This window comes from Anastrepha obliqua, chromosome 4, assembly GCF_027943255.1.
Source record: "Anastrepha obliqua isolate idAnaObli1 chromosome 4, idAnaObli1_1.0, whole genome shotgun sequence".
Classification (NCBI taxonomy): domain Eukaryota; kingdom Metazoa; phylum Arthropoda; class Insecta; order Diptera; family Tephritidae; genus Anastrepha; species Anastrepha obliqua.
In genome coordinates this window covers 122,845,967-122,873,493 of record NC_072895.1, presented here as the reverse complement: position 1 = coordinate 122,873,493, position 27,527 = coordinate 122,845,967, and the positions used below count along the sequence as shown (strand labels likewise).

General features: G+C 37.6%; 4 protein-coding genes across 4 annotated transcripts; all 4 read left to right on the top strand.

Annotated features, from left to right (window-relative positions):
* Positions 1-1,014: 1,014 nt before the first annotated feature.
* On the top strand, positions 1,015-3,018 carry LOC129245779 (cytochrome P450 6a22-like). The gene is made up of 2 exons (XM_054884162.1): positions 1,015-2,089; positions 2,175-3,018. The coding sequence occupies exons 1-2, from the start codon at positions 1,015-1,017 to the stop codon at positions 2,612-2,614; spliced, it is 1,515 nt and encodes a 504-aa protein (XP_054740137.1). The 3' UTR covers positions 2,615-3,018.
* A 7,542-nt stretch (positions 3,019-10,560) lies between these two features.
* Positions 10,561-12,282, top strand: LOC129245777 (probable cytochrome P450 6a14). Its single transcript, XM_054884160.1, has 2 exons — positions 10,561-11,755; positions 11,822-12,282. The coding sequence occupies exons 1-2, from the start codon at positions 10,645-10,647 to the stop codon at positions 12,259-12,261; spliced, it is 1,551 nt and encodes a 516-aa protein (XP_054740135.1). The 5' UTR covers positions 10,561-10,644; the 3' UTR covers positions 12,262-12,282.
* A 445-nt stretch (positions 12,283-12,727) lies between these two features.
* On the top strand, positions 12,728-21,725 carry LOC129245776 (probable cytochrome P450 6a14). The gene is made up of 5 exons (XM_054884159.1): positions 12,728-12,981; positions 13,051-14,174; positions 15,308-15,723; positions 20,002-21,007; positions 21,095-21,725. Exons 2-5 carry the CDS (start codon positions 13,067-13,069, stop codon positions 21,517-21,519), a joined length of 2,955 nt encoding a protein of 984 aa, XP_054740134.1. The 5' UTR covers positions 12,728-12,981; positions 13,051-13,066; the 3' UTR covers positions 21,520-21,725.
* A 3,318-nt stretch (positions 21,726-25,043) lies between these two features.
* LOC129245778 (probable cytochrome P450 6a23) lies at positions 25,044-26,814 on the top strand. The gene is made up of 2 exons (XM_054884161.1): positions 25,044-26,172; positions 26,259-26,814. The coding sequence occupies exons 1-2, from the start codon at positions 25,083-25,085 to the stop codon at positions 26,699-26,701; spliced, it is 1,533 nt and encodes a 510-aa protein (XP_054740136.1). The 5' UTR covers positions 25,044-25,082; the 3' UTR covers positions 26,702-26,814.
* Positions 26,815-27,527: the final 713 nt, after the last annotated feature.

The window sequence follows — 27,527 nt, the reverse complement described above, 5'->3', positions numbered from 1 at the left end:
TTAGAAATTTATTATATAATAGTTTCTTCTAATTTAAATTGGACCAAAAATTACAGAAAATGCGATTAATCGGTTTGAAGTGGATTTAAGATGTTCTCCATAAAATAACTAAGTGGAATTTTTAAAATATTGAGCTTTTATAAATAAATATTTACCATATTTTTTGGTGAATGCGTTCAAAGTACCCTCGCTAAGTGGGGTGGGACTTACACTGGCTACCTCGATATTATTTTTATTTTTATATTAATTAATAATAATAACACCGTATTTCTTTCAAACCATGAAAAACAGATTTTGCTAAATAATTACTTTTTATTTTACCAATTCAAGTTCCAAAAAATATAATAAGTAACTTTGCATTAAAATTGCGTTAATCTGAGGTCTAGACATTACGATCAAAGTGGAAATAATTATTAGCTAAGTTCATTAAAACAACTAGTCGACAGTTTCTGGGGTTGTTTTTTTACAAATCCGATGTCAGTTTCTTAAAATTCAATATGGCAAATTCAAGACGCCGGCCGCAAAATCTAAAAGATGAACTAAGCTCAAACTGCACATTGAGATTTTTCAAATCGCCGATTTTTTGTCCCATTTTTTTAAAAACACTACTATATGGGCACTTTTAGACCTCAGAATCCGTGTTAAAAGCTCAAAAATACTGCGCACAAAAATATTCTCATATTAAAATTAAAAAAATGTGAACCTTTGTAATCTGAATTTTGTTGAGCCATATAACTTTTTCTCACTTTAGCTTTTGACAGTGTGACTATTTCTAAATATAGACACGCATATCTTGTTCAAGCACGAATGTTATACCTACCAATGGCACGATTCCCCTTCCACAACACAACCTTAAAAAACGCTAAGTCACTTGCTTAAATAAAAGCTCTCGAATTCGGCAGTTAAATATCACATTACGGCATAAAGACTTCTTCAGTTCTAATTCAAATGTTCATTAGTTGAGTTGATTTGTCGTTTTCAACTTTTTTGCCAAAAACAAAATCAAAAACAAAAATGAGTGTGTTCCTCGCTATGCTAATCCTCAGCATTACACTGCTGGTACTTTTCCTCAAGTATCGTCATGGCTACTGGCGTCGTCGTCATATACCGCATAATGAGCCAACCTTTCCGATGGGTGATTTCCAAGAATGGCGCAAAACAAAATCGTTTGTGGAAATTTTTGTGCCAATCTATCGGAAATTCAAGGGCACTGGTCCCTTTGCCGGCTTCTTCATGGTATTCAGGCCAGTCGCTCTTATATTGGATATTGAATTGGTGAAAAATATACTCATCAAAGACTTTAATAACTTTCGCGATCGCGGACTCTTTCACAATGAGAAGAATGATCCGCTGACAGCCCATCTTTTCGCCTTGGATGGCGCCAAATGGCGCAATTTGCGGCAAAAACTCTCATCAACTTTCACCTCTGGTAAGATGAAATATATGTATCCCACCATCATCAAAGTGGCAGAGGAATTTCTCAAGGTTGTGGAAGAAAAGCAAGCAATAGCTCCTGATGGCGTATTAGAAATGTATGATTTGCTGTCACGTTTCACTGCCGACGTGATTGGCACATGTGCTTTTGGCATCGAGTGCAATAGTCTGCGCAATCCGAAAGCCGATTTCGTGGTAATGGGTCAAAGGGCGATCGTCGAAAATCGGCACGTAAAATTCATAGACACCTTAATAGAGGCTGCTCCCAAGCTGGCACGTGCGCTAGGCATGCGTAAGTTGCCACAGGAAGTGCATGACTTCTATATGGGCATAGTGCATGATACCGTCGCATACAGAGAAAAAAATCAAGTGGCGCGTAATGACTTAATGCAAATTCTAATGGAACTGAAAAGTAAAAGCGCTAAGGATGGTGGACTAACAATGAACGAGATTGCCGCACAAGCTTTTGTTTTCCTCTTGGCGGGCTATGAGACCAGTTCGTCTACTATGGGTTTCGCACTCTATGAATTGGCCAAGCAGCCAGACATACAGGACAGATTGCGCACAGAGATCAATGAGGTGCTTGAGCGGCACAACAACGACTTCACCTATGAAGCAATGCAGGATATGCACTATCTGGATCAGGTATTCTCGGGTGAGTAAGCTTTTGCAAAATATTAGTATACACGCTTTGCGTGTGTATTTGTCTATTTAATTCCAAATTTTGTTTACATTTTCAGAGACTTTGCGGAAGTATCCAATAGTGCCACATCTGACACGCGAGGCTCAAGCCGATTATAAAACTAACGATCCACGCTACACAATCGAAAAGGGCACAATGGTCAACATACCTGTTTACGCTATACACTATGACCCTGAGTACTATCCCGATCCAGAGAAATTCGATCCTGAACGTTTTTCTGATGCAGAAATAAAGAAACGTCCAGCCTGTACCTGGCTGCCGTTCGGCGATGGACCAAGAAATTGCATTGGTTTACGTTTTGGCAAAATGCAGGGATTCATTGGGCTCGCCTATTTACTGAGGAACTTCAGGTTTACAGTTTGTAAAGAAACTGACGAAAACTTGCACTATATGAAGGAGAAAATTCTTCTGCACTCATTAAATGGCGTAAAATTGCGTGTCGATCGTTTAAACCAACGGCCTATGATGCGTATTTAAAAATATTTTGCTACATATTTTTATTGAGACAATAAATTACTAATTTTTAAGGTCATTTATAAAACTGCAGACTCATTCACAAATATGCTTTTCTCATTTTAAGATTAGAAAACTAAGCAACAACTAATTTGGTTTGTAAATATGCTTTTTTATGAATATTGCGTGGTCTTTTGAGTTCGCTGTGAATGTATTGAAAGCTCAAAAGTTCAAACACCTAAACACTATGGTCTTACTCACAGAGATTAAATTCAAACTCAATTGCTCAGTGGAGATGTTTTGCCCTCAATGGGGAGAGACATGATCGGCGGCCACTGATAATCTGCCATTGAAGCAAAGTAAAGAGAGAACTCATTTTGCTAGTAGCCTCATTACTATCTTACAACACTCACGAGGCATAGGCTAGACATAACCACACAACAAAATACTATACAAAAATAAAAACAATTCAAAAATGTTGACAGAAGATTGTGAGTTTTATATATGTGTGTATATATGCTTGTAAGTAAATATGATTATAAGGCATTGGGCCACGGTTTACGGATGATCGAAGTGAGCGGAGAACGTAGTGGGTCAATTGCTTTAAAGGCATATTAAGCAGGCTCGACCAGTTTGAGATGTTTTAAATATTTTGTGTACCATTTTAAATTAAAAGCTTTATTTGCATACTGAACAAACCTCAATAAAACTGAACAAGCCGATGTATTTTCGTTCCTGTAATCAGAAAATAGTCCCTAGTCACTATTACTTATATATATATATATATATATATATATATATATACATATAATTGGCGCGTGCACCCTTTTTGGGTGTTTGGCCGAGCTCTTCCTCCTAATTGTGTGCGCCTTGATGTTGTTCCACAAGTGGATGGACCTACAGTTTCAAGCCGACTCCGAACAGCAGATATTTTTTATGAGGAGCTTTATCATGGAAGAAATACACTCGGAGGTTTGCCATTGCCTGCCGAGGGGCGACCGCTATTAGAAAAATCTTTTTCTTAATTTTGGTGTTTCAGCGAGACTCGAACCAACGTTCTCTCTGTGAATTCCGAATGGTAGTCACGCACCAACCCATTCGGCTATGGCGGCCGCTATTACTAGTCATTATTACTTAACTGTTGTAAAACCGGAATATGCTGATGTGTGTAGATATGCATGTTCATATTTTCCTAAACCTAATATTTATGCTAAAATCTTTAATGTTTTAATAAAAAATTATAGATCAATTAGATATCCCAGATATGTCTGCGAATCTTGACATTTTTCAAGTAGCGAAAATAACGGGACTAGTTCATATGAATCCCGAAATAATTTTTTTTCGATTCCTTAGTAAATACTAGGTGAGCCACTAAGTTTCCGCTATTTGTCAACACATGCCGCCAGCAGTGTGTGCTAGTACATAACCTAACGTCATAAACCAAGCTTAGACATATGGTAAACAAACTGCTTCGACACATTTGTGATTTTGTTTTGTTATCATATACGTTTGGTTTTGTGAAATTGTCTGACTTTCTGCCGAATAATCGTCATTTGTTGTGTTGAAGTGTTGATTTTCCTTTTGCATTCGAAAGAAACGGCGGCTGAAACGCAACGAGAGCTACGAAAACTTTATGGAGATGCTACTTTAAATGAAAAAACGTGCCGAAATGGGTTCCGTCGCTTCAAAAAAGGTGATTTTTATGTTGACGACCATCCGCGAAAAGGAAAGCCAAAAACCTTCGAAGTCGCTGAATCGGAGGCATTGCTCAATAAGGATTCCTGTCAAATGCAAGAAGAGCTTTCTTCAATATTAGGAGTTACCCGCCAATCCATTTCCAAGCGATTGCATGCTTTGGGAATGATTCAGAAACAGGGGACCTGGGTTCCTTATGAGTTAAAACCAAGGGATCTTGAACGTCGTTTTTTCTTTTGTGAACAACTGCTCCAGCGACAAAAAGGAAGGATTTTCTTCATCGCATCGTGACGGGTGATGAAAAGGGATTCATTACAGCAATTCGAAGAAAAGAAAGTCATGGAGACTGCCCGGTCATGCTTCTACGTCGTCGTCTCGGTCGAATATTGACGCTGCGAAGGTTATGCTATGTATTTGGTAGGACCAAGTTGATGTTATTTATAATATTATGAACTGCTAAAACCAAGCGAAACTATCACTGGGGATCGGTATCGACTTCAATTAATGCGATTGAGCCGAGCACTGCGCGAGAAGGGGCCGCAATACGCGAAGAGGCATGAACAAGTGATTCTACAGCACCACAACGCTCGGCCTCACGTAGCCAAACCCGTTAAAACCTACCTGGAAATACTAAAATGGGAAATCCTACCCCACCCGCCATATTCTACAGATATTGCGCTAGTCGATTATCGCCTGTTCCGATCGATGGCATCTGGTCTAGCTGACCAGCAGTTCCATTCGTATGAAGCCATCAAAAAGTGGCTTGATCCGTGGATAACCTCAAAAGATGAACAGGTTCACCGCGACGGTATACGAGATCTACCAGAAATATGGGAAAAACAGTAGCCAGCGATGGGCAATAAAGTTGTATTTTCAGAAAAAATAGGGAAAACTTAGTTGCGCAGCTATAAGTAGTGCTTTTAGACAAATCCCGAAATTCCAGAATTTCGCAATCGACAATACCGTTTATTGTGATATTTTAAAAACAGTCTTTTATACCTATAATTTTGCACACTTATGTATTCCTACTTTTAATCCCTAAGGCAACTTAGAAATGTTTAGAAATCTGGAAAAATATTTTTCTGAATACAGGAAAAAGGATATATTTATTTCATAAAATAACCAATCCTAAAATTAAAAACCATACAATTGATTCAAGGTCAAATTGTATTGGGTTAGTAAAATTTAAAAGTGCAGATAAATCTTCGTATACAAAAAATATACTAAAACGAGCATATAAAGTAAGAAGTCTGTCCTATTAAGAAAAAAAGCGCCTATAAGTACAGAGTCTAAATACTTGGAAAGAATCAGCCCGCAGTTGTCGAACCTTCTGAAAATTCCTTCAAAAAAGAAGTGAGATTACATTTGCACTTGCGGCAATATTCAAGAATTCTTAGACAACTCACTATTCAGGACTCAAAAGTGTAGGAAAATGTTAAGTGCTAGTTATGTGCACACTACTAAAGCTGCGCTCTTCAGCTGCAGGAGAAAGTGAGGGCATGCCTAGCAACTGGCACCCTGTATACTCGTAATAGCAGCCTGAGCAGCGTAAAAGTTCGGGTAATTCTTTATTATTAATTTACATTGAAATATAAAGTTATACTCAATTGTGTTCAAAGCTTAGACGCTTGAAAATAATTGTAGTGCAGATGTAGGCATCTCACATTGATGAGTCAAAAACTTGTACTGTATTTGACACTTCATTCTTGAAATTATTCACATACTACCACTGGTAAAGTTAAAAAGAAAATTACTTTTGCCACAAAGCAACCGAAAGCGATTATTTTCTAGTAATTGAAGAGATTTGGCACTAACCGCATTATTTCCTTTGCCATCCGTGTTGGGAAATATCATCAATTTGGAACTAAATTCTTTTTATTCTCCCAACTCGTCTCAAATTTTTAATTTGAATTCATTTTCGCACATACCTTCACGCATCCTATATTACGCCACACCCGGGTGCGCACACGCCTGTACGCGTGTTCAAGTTTTTAAGAACCCAATTTTCCCACACCTACTCGTAATGACCTTTACACGGACGGGCAGACTGTTTGATATGCAGAACAAATCTAAACTCAATAGAACTTGTCATGCAAAGATTTTTGCTAGCAAAATGCCAATCTAATTTGCATGAAGGACATTTGCTTTCCGTACATTGCAAAAGCCAGCCACCAGGTGCACGAATGAATAGAATTAGTGAATAAGGAAGGGCGACGCTGAAGTGTTGGGATTAAGGTTTGTAAATAGTGCGCAAAAGTATGCAAAAGAAATGGAAACATGTTGTGGTCTTGAAAGAAAACTCATATCATTCGATCGCATAATAAATTGATTTCAGAACATGCTGAGTCATTTTTAAAATCAGCAAAATTATTAATTGTACTCGTAATGAAATATCTCAGCTGATGCTCTCCCTAAAAATGTTGACGCAAATATTTTCATTCGATTTTGCTTAAGATTATGGAACATATCTCGTATATGTATTTAAATAGTTGTTTTTACAAGTTTGAGGTGTTTTCATGTACAATAAAATAAATTGCTCTGGCGATTTTCGCTTCAATTGTGAAATTAATATAATTAAGACCATCCAAATTATTTTTTTTTCTCCCTAATATTTAGCTCTTGGGCAATGAGTAGCTGGCCCGACCCGACTAATTTCATGATTTTGCATTTTCGACGATTAACCTACTAACCTTCGAAGTTCTCATCGCCAGTACAAAATCGCCTTCACAATATGTATATGACTCACGAAAGCATCGGGCGGAAAATGCTCGGTAGTTTTTGTTTCACCTAATACCATAACTTTTTGGGATTACTGTGGACTGAGATGGCATGTACATAGATACAAGCATATAATAGTAGCTACAAAATTTGTTTTTACATCAAATAATTTTTTAAAAAGGCATATCAAAGAAATCATGTCTTGGTGGAGCTTGAGCCCCAACACTCTCGCCATATTTTGGGGGGCCTACCAGAATGTCTTCCAATGTTTGGTCTTTCTACCATAACAATTTTTGCTATATGTTGACCTTCCATTCTTTGATTTTTGATTCCCTGCGTCTCTTTCTGCTTCATCTGATAACTTCTTGTGCGTCGCATATTTGTTGGATAACCTCATTGCGCATAAGATCCCAGCAGAGATTGAAATGCGTAGACTGTGATTTTCAGTTCTCGACCACTGCATGTTCGGTGGATTTTATATCCGAACTAGTTTCAGAGCTGAGATCTTTGGAGGATGTTATTTTAGGCACCGAGATAATGGAATTCTATGATCTGTTCAATATGGGCAAGCTTGCACCTTAACGGTTAGATTGATTACTAGTGATCTGTAAAAGGTAACCTCAAAAGCTCGTCCTTAGCGCAAAATGTAAAGAATGGCTAGTTGGTTCATGGTCTCTAGCCCAAGCGCAACTACTGTGTGAAAGGCCATTTGGACACGATTTCTTCTAGAACGTCACCGTTTTCTTCAAGTATATTGACAAGCATATTTACAACGAAAATATTTGGCTTAGATCATAGAACATCTTAAGCTTAAAAAGTCTCCACCAAAATGTTTAAAAATTTTATCAACGGAATCAAAATAATGAGATTTTTTTAAAGACGCCAATTCAATACAATTCACGTAAATCTTACTATAATATTTTTCCGAACTATTTTGGTGCAAGTCTTGTATAATAAACTTTATATATCTGATGGAAAAACAGTACCGGTTGTTATTTTTATTTTTCTTTTCATAAAATAATTTTTTTATAACATAATTTTATATAATATAATTTATAATATGATAAATTTTGTATTTCCGATGGAAAAGCAGTACCGATTTTTGGTATATTTTTTTATAATATATTTTTTTTATAATTCAATTTTGTTCCAACATAGTTTTTTATAAACTAATTTATAACAATAAAAGTTGGATATTTCCGATGGAAAAACAGTACCGATTTTTTTTATGTGACACACCCTAATGTACATATACACCCTAATGTGTATTACCTCTGCACGCCAATGTTCTTCTCAAAAGTACTTTCAACTTTATTTTAATCTCTTTCTTCTGCCGCTTCTGCTCCTTTCATTATCTTTCACTGATCTATGTTGCAGTTCAATTATGACTTGTTCCAATCACATGGCAATCATAAAGGGTGGTTAAGTTTCAAAGGCCGGGGTTGATTTTAAATAAATACAATTTCTTTTAGGAAATTATTGTCTTTTCTCTTTATTATGATAATATTGGTATAGCTCAATTATATATGGAATAAAATGTTGGCCAAATGGCCGCCGCGGCCCGGGCAGCACACCTCCATCGGATGGTCCAAACTTTCGATGCCGCTGAGGCATAATTGAGGTTCTATACCGTTAATGTGCCGAATTATCTCATCCTTTAGCTCGTGAATTATTGCTGGCTTCTCAACGTACACCTTTTCTTTCAAATAATCCTAAAGAAAGAAGTCCAGCGGTGTCGTTGACGTTTAGGTGTGGTTCACATTCAACATCGGCCCTTGAAATTTAACCACCCTTTATAACGATAATTTCAAATAACCTTTTAAACATCTCCAATATTACATCACTCTAAAGTTCATTTTTAATATGTGTGTAATCAAGTGTATATGTGTGTGTACAGTTTGTTGTACTTCATGTCAGTGCTCACTTTGTGCAAGGACAACGTTTGCACCCTCAACTCCCCATTGTTTCTCTTCAAATGCTGTTAAAAGTCATTGTGGCAATGTATATATTTTTATTGTTGCTCTGCGTAAAACTTGCTATTAAAGATAGCTTAAGAGAAATTTACTTTTGGCTTGGCACTTACATTCTACAACAACAACAGGTAATATAGAGCAAGTGTTGTGTGTCAGCATGTGTCAATGCAGGTGATCCAAAGCAAACGAGCTACACAATAACTAATCTGTCGCAATCGTTTTTCAGACGTTACGTATTTTCTTCATTCTGGGGCCGTTTTAATTGCACTTATCCTTTTCCCTTGTCTGCTGATTCCCACACCGGTTGCTGCGCTATTGCAAAAGGAAATTAAGTAAAAGTGTAGATGTAATTACTTGAGAATTTTGTGTTTGTTTATGTGATAGATTTCCAACTGCTGCTATTGAGGTAAGCAACTTTTTGAATACATTGTAATTGTAAAGGGTGGTTGTACCGAGTGTAGGACACTTGATAGATATTTTGGGTTGGAGACAGCGTTTTCTTTCACAGAAGTTTTTCTCCTATTTTTGTACTAAGAGTATATTTTCCTACAGCAGAAATTTCGAATGCTTACTAAGTATAACAAAGGGAATCATTGGCTTTGCGATCGACCCAGAAAACTGAATATCTCAGATGAAAGTCGCTCTTTGTAGATGGATGATAAAGCCACTAAACACTTTTCTTTTGAAATTATCGCTGGCACGATAACTTTGGCCCGCCAAAATGGTGTGACTCTTAATGCATCCAAATATGGAATGAAAGGACAGAGAATCAATTAATAGGACTATGAATAAGTTCGTTCGGTTTTACAACAGATGGCGTAACTTGATTATTATTCCATCGATCCACATTTCCAAACATTCATTGGAGAACTACTGTCGTAAGGCACAAACGTCAGTATAAGTTTTTTATTTGAAGCGTAAACAACAATATTTTTACCACACTTGAAAATGTCGAATTAACATAAAGCAAACGCATAGTTCGAAGAAAAAGGAATTTAGTTTCAATGAACTTAAACGTAAGTAGTAACTGTATCACTAAATGTGGCACCCTTTATCTTTTATCAAGAAGTGAGAATAGTAAAGAGACATTATGGTAATTTCATCATTTTACGAAAGCTCTACCAAACGCGAATTAAGTTATCTGGTAGCAAATATACATTTTCTTTTACCACTCGAAAAGCGCTAACTTCATTATTTAGATTTTCTAGTCAGAAATGAAAGCGCGTAATATTTATGAGTTCAGTGAAAGAAAGTTCTAAGATTTATTAACATCGCTAAGGGAAAGTGTACGAAAACGAGAATAGGATTGACTCATTAGCCTATTTTGTCATCACGCCATTCAAAACGGCGTTCTCAACTTAGCCTCTTTCTACAAATTAAGCCGCACCGGCAAACAAAACTTGCTCACAACAGCATGCGACTGAGATCATTAGAGAATGATTAGAATATAGGTGAGTTTTTGGTTTTCTCCCTAGTTTTATTTGTTATTGTTTGATTGTCTCAAACGGCCCTCAGTTACTGGCCAAAATATTATTTAACGCGCGATTTCATAAGTTGCATAAATCAGTGAGAGTCAAGCGCTAAAAGACAGTCAAATCGCAAACGCGCGCCACTTTGCATTTGTGTTTAATATTTTTGCAATAAATGAAGCAAAATTAAAAGAAGAGAATGCTGCTACTTCTGATACTCATTTGCGTCGCGTTAACGCTCGTAATAATTGCGCTCCAATGGCACTATACTTATTGGCAGCGCCGTGGTGTGCCTCAGGTGTCGCCTCGTTATTTGGTAGGGAATATTCAGCGCGCCGCTGGCGGCCAAGTGCAGCTACGTCACTTCAATCAGCGTCTCTACGGAGTGTACAAAGATAGTCACCCCTTTGTGGGCATGTATATCTTCTTTACGCGCGCCGCACTTATACTCGATCTGGATGTGATCAAAGATATTTGCATTAGTAAATTTTCTAATTTCCAAGATCGCGGCGTTTTCTCAAATCCACGCGATGATCCACTCACAGGTCATCTTTTTCGTTTGGAGGGTGAGCAATGGCGTGCCATGCGCAACAAACTGACACCCGTGTTCTCGTCGGGCAACATGAAATACATGTTTCCCACAGTGGTGAAAGTGGGTAGTGAGTTGGCGCACGCTTGCCGGGTGGCACTTGCAAATAGCCCTCAAAAAGCGGAGCTAGAGCTGAAGGAGCTTTGCGCGCGCTACACCACCGATGTCATTGGCACTTGTGCCTTTGGCATTGAATGCAATAGTCTGCGCGATCCACAGGCTGAGTTTAGGCGACGCGGGCATGCCGTCTTCGCCGAGCCGCGTCACTCACAACTCGTGCAAACATTCATGTTGATGAATCCAGATTGGGCGCGTCGTTTACATTTGAAGTTCTTTCCCGATCACATCATACAATTCTATGTGGATGTTGTGCGTCAGACAGTGGAGCTCCGAGAGCGTGACAAAATCAAACGCAATGATTTTATGGACTTGATGATCGGCTTGAAGGCAGAGGATGAGCGGTTAGCATTGAAAAGTGATGGCATTGACCTCTCGCAGGGCTTGACTCTCATGCAAATAGTGGCACAAGCGTTCGTCTTTTTTGTGGCCGGCTTTGATACCTCTTCGACAACCATGTCGCTATGTCTCTATGAACTCGCATTGAACCCGGTAATACAGGAGAAGGTACGAAATGAGATCGAACGCGTGCTGAAATCGCATGATAACCAGCTCAGCTACGACGCATTAAATGAAATGCAGTATCTGGATCAAGCGGTGGACGGTGCGTAGGAATTAGATATAACACTGAAAAAGGACATATATTTTTAATGTATCATCTTCACTGTAGAAACTCTCCGCAAGTACCCCGTGGTGCCATATCTCGTGCGCAAAGCCAAGGAGGACTATTTGGTACCCAACACCAACGAAGTTATCGAGAAAGGTTGTCTAGTGGTATTACCTCTCCACGCCATACAGCATGACCCCGAGCTGTATTCTGAGCCGGAAAAGTTTGATCCGGACCGTTTTAAGCCGGAAGTGGCGCACGAGCGGCATGCAGCGGCTTATATGCCATTTGGAAAAGGTCCTCGCGCCTGCATTGGTTTGCGTTTCGGCAAAATGCAGGCGAAAATTGGACTAGTCAATTTGCTACGTCACTTTAAATTCACCAAGTCAGCACGCACTCAAGTGCCACTGGAGTTCAACGAACGAATTTTTCAAATATCAGCCGCCAGCGGTATATATTTAAAAGTGGAGGTTTTGCTTGCGAACAGAGAAGGTGTAATATAAAATATTTCTTTAATTTACTTAAACCGATAATCATTAAATTATTAAAGTATTGTAAAATAAGAATTGAATATTTTATATTAATATAAATTTGAAAATATGTCTTCATATATGGTTTTTTAAATAGTAAAGGGTTCATAAGTATATTATGAAAACAGAGTTGTATTGCCAATAAACTTTTTTTATCAGTTCTGCGGTATTAGTGATTTTGATAACTTTGCCCGGACGGATGAGTTAATGCCTTCATATCGTTTACCGCTCGTACGGTATCGTAAATAATTTATTTCTATACAAATATGCAGAAACTACTATTGGCTTTTTTTTTCTAACATTGCCAGTACTTCATTGGAGGAACTTCTGTAAGTAAATAAAAAAGTGTACCCCGCTTTCTTTGATATTTCAATGTTTGCTGTAATGACATTTCATGAAATAAAAATAATTATATTTTGGTTCACAGCTGAGCAACCGCAAATATTTCGCCTAATAAAAATGTCTAACACTCATATCTTGGCGTGCAGAGCTTTTGCGATTCCACCCATTCCAACACACGTCCGAGTGCAAGCAAAAATATTCGCCAAGCGCTTTATGCAAAAAGCGAAGCAAAGCCAAGAGAATTTGAATAAGAAAATTGCATTCTCAATAGCAGTTGCAGGCGGTCAGTCGGCCAGCGTAGTTAAGGCTGGGAAATATACGCTTTCGAATTGTTGCAATTACTTTACTCCGGTCAATTTACAATTCAATTCCCTTAAATATCTAAAGTAAGTTTTTAACTACATTATTTTTTATTTACAGAAGTCTCTAGGCAAACATGTCTATTGCGGTCTTCTGTACGCTGCTAGCCGCAGCCGTCGCCACGCTGTACTTGAAGTTGCGTCACCATTACAGCTATTGGGCGCGTCGCGACGTACCACACGAAGCGCCAAAATTCTTCGTCGGAAATATGAGCGGCGTCGGCACACTCTACCATTGGAAAGATATAAACGAGCGCTTATACAAACGTTTCAAGGGTCAGTCGAGTATAATTGGCGTCTACACTTTCCTCCAGCGTGCCGCCTACATCATCGACCCCGATCTTATCAAGGCCATTTTAGTAAAGGATTTCAATTGCTTTACCGACCGTGGACTCTTTCACAATGTACGCGATGATCCGCTTACCGGCAATCTGCTGTTTTTGGATGGCGAGCAGTGGCGCGTACTGCGTCACAAGCTGTCGCCCGCCTTCACCACCGGCAAGATACGTTTCATGTTCCCCACTCTTGTAACGGTGGGTGAGCGACTTATTGGCGCTTGTCAACGCATAATGAATATAGGGGAGAGCGTGGAATTGAAGGAGCTCTGCGCACGCTACACCACCGATGTGATCGGTGAGGTGGCTTTTGGCATTGAATGCAATAGCTTGAAGGATCCGAATGCGATATTTCGGCGCATGGGACGCGATATTGTCGAAAAGCCGCGTCATTCGCTATTCGTGCAGGCATTCATGTTCACAGATCCAAAACTAGCGCGTCAATTGCGTTTGAAAAACTTTCCCGATGATGTAGCCGAATTTTTTATGGGCGTGGTGCGCGAAACAACAACGTTTAGAGAAACGCATGGCGTGAGTCGCAATGATTTTATGGATATGATGTTGGAGTTGAAAGCGCAGCGTGACCGCTTGGGAAATGCGAATATCAGAGAGGATGATCTGACGAACGGTTTAAATATCGAGCAAGTGGCCGCACAAGCGATGGTATTCTACTTGGCGGGCTTTGAAACCTCATCCACCGTTATGTCATTCTGCATTTACGAATTGGCGCTACAACCCGATTTGCAAGAGAAATTGCGCGCAGAAATTTTCGCGGTTTTGGAAAAAACCAATGGGCAGGTGACCTATGAGGCGATCAAGGAAATGGTTTATCTGAAAAAAGTGATAGCAGGTGAGCACAATGTGTTATTTAGATTATATTTTTACACTGGCGCGCATAACCGATTATTTTTTTTTTTACATATATTTTAGTTAAATTAAAAATAAATTAAAATTTCTTAATTATTTTTGTTTTTTAATCTAGCGCGTGTTTTAACCAAAATAATATACATCAATCAAACTTTCAAATTTTATACATTGATTAAAAAATGTTCACCTAAATTTTTAAATTTTTATTTTGAATTTCTAAAAAATGTTTGGGTACGCAGTTTTATAGCGCCTTGAATTTAAGTAAATCTAGTCTAACTTTAAAGCAGCTGAAAAATCGTGGTTATTCTTTTAATTTTCTTTTTTTATGCTGACGGCTTTTTACAATTTATTCTATCACTTTATGTTACCAAACTAAATTTCTTGTGGAAAATAATGCGCAGGAACACTTGCAAAAAAAAATTAAAAAATCAACGCCAGTTTTTATAACTTGCAATTATTATAGAACAAATTACAAAGAAATTTGCGCTTCATAAAGATTCTAAAATATTTAGAAAAAACCTCCAGTTATGCTCGCCAGTGTATTTAAGCACCCCGCTAAATATCTCTACTACAACCAGTTTTAACATTTTATTTGTTTCTTATCCAATTTTAATATGATAAAAAATGCGTATAGCTCATTCTCCCATAAAAATCATATAAACCCAATTTTCACACTTTATACCAATTTAAATAAAAAAATTTATAAAAATGCGTATCAAAATTGCATGCTTTTTAATCAAAGCATTTAGTAAAATTTAGAGTGTTTAGTTTTATGGCATATTGAATTTTTATATAACAAAGTGTAAGCGACTTAAAAATTGCGTTGATTTAAATTTTTGTTTTGCGCCGGCCTTTGCAATTTCTCTATGTGAGGAGAGTCAGCGAGAAAAATTGTGAAAAATCAATACGATTTTTGAGCAATTTCAAATCCCAAAAGTTTTCTAGAAATCCTGATTGGAAATTTTTATATTCTACAATATTTTGAAGAGAATTTTGAATTTCATGTGCAACATTTTCATTAAAATTAAATCGCGAGCAAATAAATTATCAACAATTGTCTTGTGCTATGTTTACAATAATATAATAATGTTCCACCACTTACTAATTTACATACAGAAACGCTCCGCAAGCACCCCGTCATACCCCATCTGGTACGCCTCACCACCGAAGAGTATTGCATACCCAATACCGATATCGTGCTGGAACGTGGCATGCGCATCTTCATACCCATAGACGCGATACATCATGATCCAGAAATCTTCCCCGAACCAGAGAAATTCGATCCCGAACGCTTCACTCCAGAGGCTATTGAAAAGCGGCATCCGTTTGCCTATTTACCCTTCGGCGAAGGTCCAAGAAATTGCATCGGCATGCGTTTTGGTGAATTGCAAACCTCCATTGGGGTCATACAATTGCTGCGCAATTTCAGATTCAAACCATCTGCGCGTACCAAAGTGCCAATGGTGTATGCGAAGAAGAGTTTCCTAATCGCCGCCGAGGGTGGCATACATCTGGCAGTGGAGAAGTTGGAGGTAACTATTTAAGCAAACGTAGAAGCGTGTGAGGCCTCTAAGATACTTATTTTTGTAAATTAAAGCAATTACAACTTTTTATTTAAAAATCAGTCCGCGTAGTTAAGAGCCCTTAGCGGATATTTTAGCGTTAAGTACAGGTGTTTTAGAATTGCGTTGAATAACGCTTCAAATATTGATAAATAAATGATTATTTTAATTTCTTAACAACCTTTCATTACACTTTTGTTTATAAATGCGCATATGAAATGATCGCATTGATATTCACTATCTGTAATTAGTTGTTGTTTACTATGTGGCGTTCTATGAGCAAATTATTTATTGTCGATATAAAAAGAATCAACTTTTAATAGAAAAATAGAAATGTTTGTGTACGAAGTGATTTGCTTTTTTGACCATATACATACAAACGTCTACACCCGCAGCTTTGTATAAATTAAAAGCTTTTGCGCTGTCTAGCAGCCGGCTCCAGTTTTATCTCATTAAGTTCACTCAGCTAAGAATTAAATTTGTTTTTTTTTTCACGCTGTGTTTCTATTATATTAGATCCATATACACAGTATCAGTTCAAAAGCGACTTACAAACAAACATGCGTACTCACACATGTCTCTACAGAAAGAATTCTTTGTTAAAAAAGCTTCTCTCTCTTCCAACATTCGCATAATAAATAACAAGTGTGTGGTTTGGAAGCTTCGCACACGCATTGATACTCGTACACACATAGGAGTAAATAAATATTTACACACATACATACGCATGTAAAAGTAAGCAGAGAACAAGTAAGCAGAAGTAATTGGCTACGAATGAGCTGAGCAAAACAAAATTAACATAAACAAATCTCAAATGTGAGTGGGGCACAATAAAAGTTCGCTTATGATTTAATTTTTTTTTAATACAGTGCACCAGAGCATTTTTTAGCAGAGTAACGGCCGCCGTAGCCGAATGGGTTGGTGCGTGTTTACCATTCGGAATTCACAGAGAATTCGTTGGTTCGAATCTCGGTGAAAGCAAAATTAATAAAAACATTTTTCTAATAGCGGTCGCCCCTCGGCAGGCAATGGCAAAACGTCCGAGTGTATTTCTGCCATGAAAAAGCTCCTCATAAAAATATCTGCCGTTCGGAGTCGGCTTGAAACTGTAGGTCCCTCCATTTGTGGAACAACATCAAGACGCACACCACAAATAGGAGGAGGAGCTCGGCCAAACACCTAACAGAATTTTATTATTTTATTTTATTATTTATTATTTTATTAACGAGCGCACACTGGGATATTTGGTGGTAAAAATTGTCTTTTACTACCAATTTAAATAAAATTCTGCGATGAAATTCTTCGTCTTTAGTAAAAAAAATAGCAGAAACAAAAATACAAAAACAAAACAAATGTTTGTTTCAGCTGTCAAGAAAGTGTTTTTACATAACTATTTTCGCCATCGTTTGCTAAAATGATTTGATATTCCGTTATCTCACTGAGTTGTTCCACATGCGTTCGTAATCAATCCAAGGGTGATAGGATTACCAGGTTGGGCCATTAGCAGCCTTAAAACATTAGCAGCCAATCTCTCTTGACAACAAGTGCCACTTTGGATTAATTACATAATTGAGTAGTTAAGTCCTCTCTCGAAAAACAAAACTAACACTTTAGAAAGCTCTCATCGTGCCCATCTTAGCGTATGGCGCGGAAGCTTGGCGATGGCAACGTGCAATTGTCCAAAAATCTTCCGCAGAATCATTCTTCTAGAGAGACCCTTCAAAGCTGACATTATTATCGGTATGAATGCTGATTCCTAAATACACGAATTTTCTTACAACTTCACAATCATTGCTGTCAACAATGACGTGGGTACGCGAGTGCGCCGACTGTTTGTTTGAAGACAGGAGGTACTTTGTCGTATCCTCGTTGAAGACCAGACCTATTCAACCTATAAAAAGAATAACTGCCTGTAAAGTATTTTACATCCTAAATTCAGGCGAATTTAGCAAAAAAAATGAAGCATAACTATTTACGAGTAAAAATAGCAAGATAAGTTGACTTTCAGAATTAATTTAAGGTATTGACCGCGGCTTTTTACTGAGCGTCAGTGATGTGAAAAAGAAAACCTAAGTAGTGTTTAAGGGAAGCAAAGTGGCTTAGATCAGGATTGATAGCTGCCTTCAAAAAGCAAATGTACCAGATATTTAGGTAGGGAGGTAAGATGGCAAGAGTACCCCAGGTACACTTCAAGTAGCACTTACGTGCCGTTTTGATACCATAATGTGGACCACTGTTGTCTACAGCCATCCAGTGTTGTTGATGTAGTGGAGGAGAGAAAAGGGATCTAGGCTGGAGAATTTCTACAAGTCATCCCCAAAGGGCACGCTAAGGAATCTCAAGCGCCTAGCCGCCAGAGCCGCACATTTGCATAGAAAGTGTTCCACAGTCTTTTTCTCTGCAGAATCTCCACAGCTTCTGAAATAGGGGTTGTACGGAATTCCAAGCTTCTCCGCATGAGTGCCGATCACCCAGTGACCAGTGAACAGCGCAATGAGTTTGGAAATTGAATGGCGGGGCATTCCCATCACCTTAAACGTTCTGTTTCTGTCGTATTGAGATAAGGGAAATGTTTCCTGCACGTTCGAGACGTTTGAGTTCCTCCTTACAGGAATTTACGAGAAGAGAGCTGCAATACGGCGACGACAGGACCTTGATCGCAGCTTGACTATAGGAAAAAATATTAATGTCTCCCTCCCAACAGCGATATCGAAGCATTTTGCATGCCTGCAGGATCGCGAAGACCTCTGCTTGAAAAACGCTGCTTGTTACCGGTAGTTTAAAGGAGACCGAAATGCTGGCTGATTTAGAGTAAACCCCCGCTCCCACTGCAGACTCCATCTTGGATCCGCCAGTGAAAACAGAGGTATCTATAGGGTCAGCCATATAACTTTACGGAATTAAAAATGCTATAAAAAAGAAACTACTCAATATTTTCCAAACTGTTTTTTTATTTTGAAGTACAATCCTTCCGGTTAATGATGGAATACAACTTCATTCATATGGCTGCCTTGGCTAGCCATTCACCATCCCATACGATCGGTCCAATTTTTCAACACATTTTCGATTGTATGTGGCTGATTGTATGTGAACTGATGTTCCTGGTGATTAACGAACACTCTCGGCCACAGCAGCAATATTTTCGGGTGTACGCAAGGTTTTCAAGATTTTCAAAGTAATGTCGCAATATTTCCCAGCGTTCTTTGAGCGTATACACAACCATTTTCGTTCAGCGGAAGAAAAAAACTAATTTTCTGTCAAATCAGATGACAGCAAAGTGTTACCATTCTTCAAATAATACCTAGTTTAAGTCCGTAGCAATTTTAAAATATTGTTCCAACAGTTGCAAAATGCCTGCAGAAGCCCAGTAAAGAAGTTGATAGCAAGAGAGCTTTGAGCGAAGAAATTGGCTGTTGTAGGAATTAAAGATGTGAGACCATGAACGTATGGTACATAGCCGCATAAAAGGAAAGTGTTTTTCATCAAGAATTGAAAATGAAAAACGAAGCAGGCAAAAATGTCCGTTAAGTGTAGGCCATTAAGAGGTCCTTAATGCTTTTAAGTCAAAAATTGGAGAAAAACTAACGCAATGCAAATACAGTCAAAATTCAGTTAATTTGTTGCATGACTAAAGTAGAACTCAGAGGAAACTCTTTATAAAAATATTGCCCAAAAAAGAAGAAATCGCGCTGATCACCAGGCACCTTTCACCACCTCCTCAGATGCCAAATACTCACAAACATCTACTTCTCATAAGTTTATAATAACGTACGAATATTATTTTAATTCATGCCATTTCTTCTGCATTTATTAAATCTTAATTACCTACATTCTTTTATCGGCCTACAGCTACCACTTTGTCCCCAAGAACTTTACTAGATGTATCATTGCTTTTCAATTTTTCGATCATTTAATTGTATCCAGACAGCGCCCCAGTCATTGACATTCAACGGCCTTCAAATAGATAATTTTTTGCGAAGCTCAAAGCTTCACACCAACACACACATATGCGCTTGCTGTGCGCGCTTTCGTGGTGGCGCTGGTTGGCTGTGCATTATTTTCAAAAATTCAAAACTCAGTACAATAACGTCAGTAGTTGTGTAAATACATCAAATGTAGCTGAGGAAATTCGCTGTTTGCACACTTCATTATCCTTAATTTGCTACTGATTGGCTCAAAATGAGCACATTCTTCGCTTTGTTGGCGATATTGGTAACGCTGCTGATTTATTTTCTTAAATATCAACAGTCGTACTGGCGGCGACGTGGCGTACCGCACGATGAGCCCAGCTTCCCGATGGGATCACTGAAGGAATGGCGTCATACAAAATCCTTTTCTGACATATTCGCGCCCATCTATGAAAAATTCAAGGGCACCGGACCCTTTTGTGGCATTTACTTCCTCGTACAGCCAGCAGTTTTCGTGCTAGACCTAGAGCTAATCAAGAAGATACTCATCAAGGACTTTCACAATTTTCAAGAACGCGGTGTATTTCACAATGAAGTTGAGGATCCACTGACGGGCAATCTCTTCCAGTTGGACGGTCCCAAATGGAATGTACTGCGTAAAAAATTGTCACCTACTTTCACTTCCGGTAAAATGAAGTTTATGTTTCCCACCGTCGTCGACGTCGCCAATGAGTTTATCAAAGTTATGGCTGAAAAATCAAAAGCTGCACCCTCGAATGTATTGGAGATCACTGATCTGCAAGCACGCTATACCGCGGATGTTATTGGCTCCTGTGCTTTCGGTATCGAGTGCAATAGTCTGCGTAATCCCAATGCAGATTTCGTGGTAATGGGCCGTAAGGCATTGGTCGAGCGTAGGCATAGCAAACTGGTCGACTCATTCATGGAAAGCTTTCCAAGTTTGGCGCGGAAATTAAATTTGTGTTCGTTGCCAAAAGAAGTGCATGACTTTTACTTGGGTATAGTGCGTGAAACGGTAGAATATCGGGAGAAGAATCGAATAAAACGCAATGATTTCATGAATATGCTGTTGGAAATGAAGAAAAAGGAAGGTGAAGAGGACGGGCTGACGGTGGAGGAAATTGCCGCGCAGGCATTCATATTTCTGCTAGCTGGATTTGAAACTTCTTCTACTACTATGGGCTTTGCATTGTATGAGTTGGCAAGAAGTCAAGATATCCAGGATAGGTTGCGGAAGGAGATCGTTGAGGTGCTGGCACAACACAACAACGAATGTACTTACGAGGCCATAAATGAGATGAAGTATCTGGAACAAGTTTTCTCAGGTGAAATAAATTGAAGAAGTATGCAGTCAAACAAGTTTTAACTATTAATTTTATGTTTATTTTTGTGTCGTTTTTCATCTATATTAGAAACCCTACGCAAATATCCAGTACTGCCGGTGGTGGAGCGCGTCTCCAAGGCAGACTATGACACGGGCGATCCGCGTTATCTCATAGAAAGAAATACGCACATTATTATACTCACCTATGGCATACACCATGATCCCGAGTATTACCCCGATCCCGAAAAATTTGATCCCGAAAGATTTACTGAAGAAGAAATCAGGAAACGACCCTCATGCGCTTGGCTGCCGTTCGGCGATGGACCACGAAATTGTATCGGCTTACGTTTTGGTAAAATGCAAGCATTAATTGGTATTGCGTTATTATTGAAAAATTTCAAATTTTCATTTCCTGCCCAAACTCCATATAAATTGGCTTACAACAAAAATAATGTGCTTTTATCGGCCGAGCACGGCATACATTTGAAAGTTGAAGAGGTAGCCGAAAATTAGAAGAGAGGAGAAATGGAAAATACACTGGAAAGCTAATTTGGTGCAAAACAGTGATGCTTAGGAATGCGAACAAGAATAAAATGTAAATATAGCAATTTTGAAAAAAGGCAAGAAAAAAAATCTTATCCGGAAATGCTAAAATTTTTTTTAATGTATTTTATTCACCAAACTAAGAAAATTAATAAAACAAAAAAAAAACTATTAAATGGTAACAGTCTTTTCAATTTTTTGAACTGTTATTTATATTTATTTGGTATAATTTTTTTTAGGAGGCAGACCAACATACATATGCATATGTACAAAAGAGCTTGCGAAAAATGTTTGTTTCATGTTTTTTTATGGATCCAAACAATAGTATACGAAAATATAGTGGCACAAATTTAAAAAAAATAAAGATATGACTTCTTTAAAATTGAAAAAAAAAACATAGTGTTTGTAACACTAACTACAAAAACATAAAAAACTTAAAACAGTATTAAAAAATTTTCTAAAGATAAAAATTTGTCATTAGAAAATGTTATTGATTTTGGTATTTCGAAAAAAATTCAGAAAAAAGTTGCCTTTAAAATTTTTGAATCAAATTGATGATCGAACTACATACTTACATAAGAAATAATAGTGGCGATGATTAAAAAAAAGTTACTCTAAACAAACCATTTGCCCATTGAAAAAAGAAATTTTTTTGACTTTAAATAAGGAAAAATTGCGGCGAAATAAAACAAAAAGAAATGTGAGAAAAAAAGTTCCCATTTCCCAATTTTTTGATTGATTTTCTTGTTGCGCAGAAAAGAAAAAGGAGCAAAAATTAAAAAAAGAAACCAATCAAAAAAATTCTATTGTATAGAAATTACTATTCGGAATATTTTATTGAGTTAAGAAAACATATTAGCAAAAATAAAAAACAAAACATTCGAACATTTCCAAGGAAAGAAATAACTGTTCAACAATTTTTCATTGCTTTCGTAGTTTACAATTCTGATTCAAAAGTCGTGGCACAATAAAATGTGACATAAACATGCCCAGCTCTCTATTAAGTTATTAAAAAAAAAAACAATTAACCACAATTAGTCGATCTAAATTGTATTTACTCAAATGCTATGGGAAAGCCATTATGATCAGCTACCCGTTTACGGCTTTCGACCTCTGCTTAATAAAAAGGCAATAATTAACTGTGAGGCTATCAAGTGGACTATATTTTCATAGCTACTAAAATCACAGCATTAAATTTTGCTTGTTACATTTCATGCGACATGCTTCGCCTACAAAGCAAACACCAAACAAAAACCCCAAACAAAACAGGAAAAAAAAAACACCAAACAAAACAGAAAACCGGAGAAGGTACATTCCATACTCGCAAAAGCAACACAGAATAAATTCAACAATTACGTCTTAAATATTTCATCAGCTGAAATAGAATTAGAATGAAATTAAAATTATGTTAAGCTGCAAAATAAAACAAAGCAACTGATCGTCAAGCTGTTGATGGTCAAGTACGCCTGCCGGTGACTGAGTGCAGCTGGAGACAGAAAGCGATGCGTTGAGAATCTAAACCGGTTTTGAAAATTATATGTTCTGATGCAAAGTGGCGTAATTATTAAATTAAATTGTTGTTCTCCATCTTCGCTTATAAAAAAGCAAACAAAAACTTGAAAAGTGTTTTAACAAATACATATACGATAGTGTGTATATACATATACATACATATATTGTTTTTATTTACAAATTGGACAAATTGCTTTACTGAAACTAATGAAATAAATAAACTGAAAGTGGAATATGCGATTTTTCAGCCACTTCAAACTTCCGCTTACTTGACCAAAATTGAATGAGCTAAAAAACTGCATACCCAGAAATGTTGGTCAAATTCAGATTACAAACTTAAAATTCAGATCAAATTTTAGGATTTCAAATTTAAATTAAACATAAATTTTGAAAACTTGATTGTTATGGTTTTGGTTTGACTTGGATTTTTATTGGTTGGTTAAAGCATGAACAATATTATATTAAAAACAAATACAAAATTTTAACACGAAAAACATTGAAAATTTAAAAAAAAAAATTGCGTAAAATTTTCAAAAATCATTATTGAGCGACTTCATATTTATCGAATGAACTATAAAAATGCACAGCAAGAATTTTTTCAAGAATTCTGAATAAGAAATTTACCAGTTTTAAGCAAATTTTTTGAAATTCGTTAATTTTTTATAACGTTTAGAAATTTGGTTTGAAAGTTTTCTATTATTCAATTCTGTTCTATTATAAAAAATTTACGAAATAAATTTAGTACGAAAAATATTATTTATATCGAAAATCTTTGAACAGCAAAATCGTATATTATATACAAGATATATACAAAATATCAGAAGGTTAATGAAAATGTCATTAGACAAAGAAAAATAAAGCTCGATAAGAGATGAGATCTGGTTGAACTCATTAAGATACTGAGCCATTTGCGCGATTCGGGCAAAATTTGTTTTCTTATTACTTCCAAAATTTCGAAGTTCTCTTCTTGAAACATTGAAGTCTATTTTTTCCAGAACGGTAGCACAGTCCCAAACTCCCTTTGTAATGTCATACACAAAAGTTCAGTAGAGAAAAAATGTTCCTCTTTCTAGAAGTTTGAGAATTAAAAGAAGTAAACGAGCATCATGTGAAGGAAGAGGTTAAGTAAACCGTAAAGGCCGCAAGGCCGCAAGGCATACCTAAGAAAAACCTTTTCCTGAATCCTGTTGATTGAGAAGACCACCAAATATTAGTGGCATACTCAAGGTGAGATTGCACAAAAAATATGATAAACAATTTTAATGTGTATGGGTCCGAGAACTCCGAGCTATTCTGCCGAATAAAATCAAGATTCAGAAATGATAAAGTTATTGAGATTGCTGAATTTAAGTTTTGCACCAAAAATAATATCGAAGTCTTGTATTTAATCTTCAAATCGTCTTCGGCTAGTAAAACTATAGTTTAAAAAAAGCGGGATTTTGAGATAAGATCTATCGCACTACGAATAAAGATCATGACTTAATTATGTTAGCCCAAGTCTACGTGTACCGCATGTCAATTTGGATATTCCGTGTAAAATATAGTACGATGGACTCCCACACCAATCGTACACTCACTGCCTGAGCTCCTTTCAACATTGGATTTCACTTCGAAATCACATCGCAACTACTCAAAATCATCACATGATAAAATTGTATTTATATTTCACAGCTCCTTATGCGGAGATCTTTCACACTTTAACAAAGTCAGCGATATTGCGTGCAGCTGCACCCAAAGTCATTACCAACGCGATTCCACTGAACAACTTGATTCTTCTTCTATTTTCTTTAACTCGATGGCAAGCAAGTACCCGATGCATTCTTTCAACTTTATGTTTTGCTTGCTCTTCCGCTCTATTGTGATACAGAAAAAAGTTGTGATAAATATAATTTTTATGTGAACTCTTATTTTCGGCTTCAAACTTTACGCAATATGAGTATCAATATTGACCACGTTTGTGCTATTTAAGGCGCGACGCACTCACATTTCTGTTTGCACTGTGAAAGTTACAAGCACCATTGATGGACGTGCAAGTCTTTATCGGCCTGGTTATTGGCCTTGCAATGTTGGTTGTGATTTGGTTTTTCCGTCAACAAAGCTATTGGCGACGACGCGGCATACCGAGCAGCAAACCGACGATGCTGGCCTGTTTGACGACAAAGCATGTGACGCAGATTTTACGTGAAACGTACCAACAATTTAAGGGCACGGGTCCCTTCTTCGGATTCTTCTTTCTCGCCACCAAGACGGTGCTCGTTACCGACTTGGAGTTGGTAAAAAAAATACTCATTAAAGATTTTAACTACTTCGCCGATCGCGGTCTATATACCAACGTGCACGATGATCCACTATCGGGGAATATGTTTTTCGCTGAAGTTGAACAATGGAAACGTTTGCGTACAAAACTGACGCCTACATTCACTTCGGGCAAAATGAAGAATATGTTCCATATGGTCAACGCGGTTGGCGAGCGTCTAATGACGACATTGCATAATCAAATTGGCGATGGTGATGCCCAGGGACCGGGCAAAGTGTTGCTTGTTACGGACCTCAGCGGCCGCTACACTACCGATGCGATTGGCACCTGCGCTTTCGGATTGGAATGCAACAGTCTCAATGCCGAGACGCCAGAATTCGTGGTGGTCACGAATAGCTTCATCAACCAGCGTCGTCACAATAAAGTTATCGAAGCACTCATTTTCAGTTTTCCGGAGATTGCGCGCTTTCTACGTATGCGCATTATGCCACAGCCCTTGCATGACTTCTACATAAAACTTGTGCACGACACGCTTGAATATCGCAAGCGCACAAAATTGCGGCGTAATGATTTTCTTGACCTACTCATCGATATGATGGAACGCGAGGATGCGGACGGTAATCGGATAGAGGGACTAAATGTGAATGAAATTGCGGCACAAACTTTCGTTATGTTCCTGGCAGGATTTGAGACCTCAGCAACTACTATGAGTTTTGCGCTATACCTTCTGGCACAAGAGTTGGACATACAAGAGCGCTTGAGGCGGGATATCAATGAGGTACTCGCAGCAAACAACGATCAACTCACTTACGAGGTTATCAAGCAGATGAGCTACCTGCAACAAGTAATATGTGGTGAGCATGCGCAAGTCTTTGTATTTGTATAACTAAACATTTTACTAACTTGCTTACCTTCTCTTTTTTTTTCCTTTCGCACGTAGAAACACTTCGCATGTATCCAATCGTACCGAATTTGATGCGCAAGGCTCAGGCATACTACGACACAGGCGACCCAAAGTATTACCTTGAGAAAGGCACCTTAGTCATTATACCGACAATTGCCATACACTATGATCCTGAGTTTTATCCAGATCCGGAGCGCTTCGAACCAGCTCGCTTCACAGCCGAAGAAATACAACGACGTCCTGCTTGCACTTGGCTACCCTTCGGCGAGGGTCCGCGCAATTGTATTGGCATGCGATTCGGCAGAATGCAAACCAGCATTGGACTCATTTATCTAATACGAAATTTCCGATTCAGCGTCGCTCCCGAAACTGAAATACCATGCCCTTTGGAAAAAGTATCATGTCTGGTTTCACCAGAGAATGGCATAAAGCTGAGAGTAGATAGAGTAGAGGATGCCAAGCCGATTAGGCGGATGTAAAGGTGGGAATGCACCGAGTTGAGGTAGCAAGTGATATTTTTATGCATACTTATATGTAGATATGATTAAGTATAAGATAACAGTTTTTTAGTTAGTTAAGGTATCATGTAGAAAAAGATGTTTATATATTTTACTGTTGGCCAGTGTAAAACTGTAACTTTGTGGAATAAAGTTTGCAATATTGCCCACATAGTAAAGCTGTACCCCTTATGGACCTTTCTAATTATACAGAGTTCTCATTTAGCGTTTGAAATTTAATTAAATTCGTCAATGAAGAAAGATCTGGGAATATTTTTCACTGATTTTTTTTATTTGAGCACCACTTAATTGAAATAACTTCCACGACTGGCTTTACAGTAGCCCATTCTAACAATCTAATCTTTCATTACATATTCGCATGTTACGGCACATACCCCTGTGTTCAAAATAATGGGAACGCAACGAGTTACCAAGTTATAAATTTTTTCAATTTTTTTATAATTTTTTTTTTATAAAAGTATAACGTATTCTTTAACATAAACCGTATAGCTCAGAGCCCTAAACTTTGTAGAAAATTCGTAAAAATGTGACAAATTTGGAAAACAAATACATAAAAATTTAAAACATTTTACTTAGATTATATAGGAAAATTTTGAGTATGCAGTCTTATAGCCCATTAAATTTGCATTCCCCATAGTTCAAATTTCAAGAGGCCCAAAACTCTCGTTGATTTTTGACAACTTTTTTCGCTGAGGTGTTGAGCATTTTCCCCCATATGAAGGATCTCCGAGCATTAGCCTTATAGGGAAGAAAGCTCTCAATATCTTATACAAAAGAAAATAGCACT

Bases quoted from the DNA above. Each gene is read 5' to 3' on its own strand.
- LOC129245779 (XM_054884162.1), top strand. From the start codon at position 1,015: ATGAGTGTGTTCCTCGCTATGCTAATCCTCAGCATTACACTGCTGGTA. The intron at 2,090-2,174 runs GTGAGTAAGCTT...TTACATTTTCAG, and splicing joins TCTGGATCAGGTATTCTCGG to AGACTTTGCGGAAGTATCCA.
- LOC129245777 (XM_054884160.1), top strand. From the start codon at position 10,645: ATGCTGCTACTTCTGATACTCATTTGCGTCGCGTTAACGCTCGTAATA. The intron at 11,756-11,821 runs GTGCGTAGGAAT...TCTTCACTGTAG, and splicing joins TCTGGATCAAGCGGTGGACG to AAACTCTCCGCAAGTACCCC.
- LOC129245776 (XM_054884159.1), top strand. From the start codon at position 13,067: ATGTCTATTGCGGTCTTCTGTACGCTGCTAGCCGCAGCCGTCGCCACG. The intron at 15,724-20,001 runs GTAACTATTTAA...AAATATCAACAG, and splicing joins TGGCAGTGGAGAAGTTGGAG to TCGTACTGGCGGCGACGTGG. The intron at 21,008-21,094 runs GTGAAATAAATT...CATCTATATTAG, and splicing joins TCTGGAACAAGTTTTCTCAG to AAACCCTACGCAAATATCCA.
- LOC129245778 (XM_054884161.1), top strand. From the start codon at position 25,083: ATGGACGTGCAAGTCTTTATCGGCCTGGTTATTGGCCTTGCAATGTTG. The intron at 26,173-26,258 runs GTGAGCATGCGC...TTTCGCACGTAG, and splicing joins CCTGCAACAAGTAATATGTG to AAACACTTCGCATGTATCCA.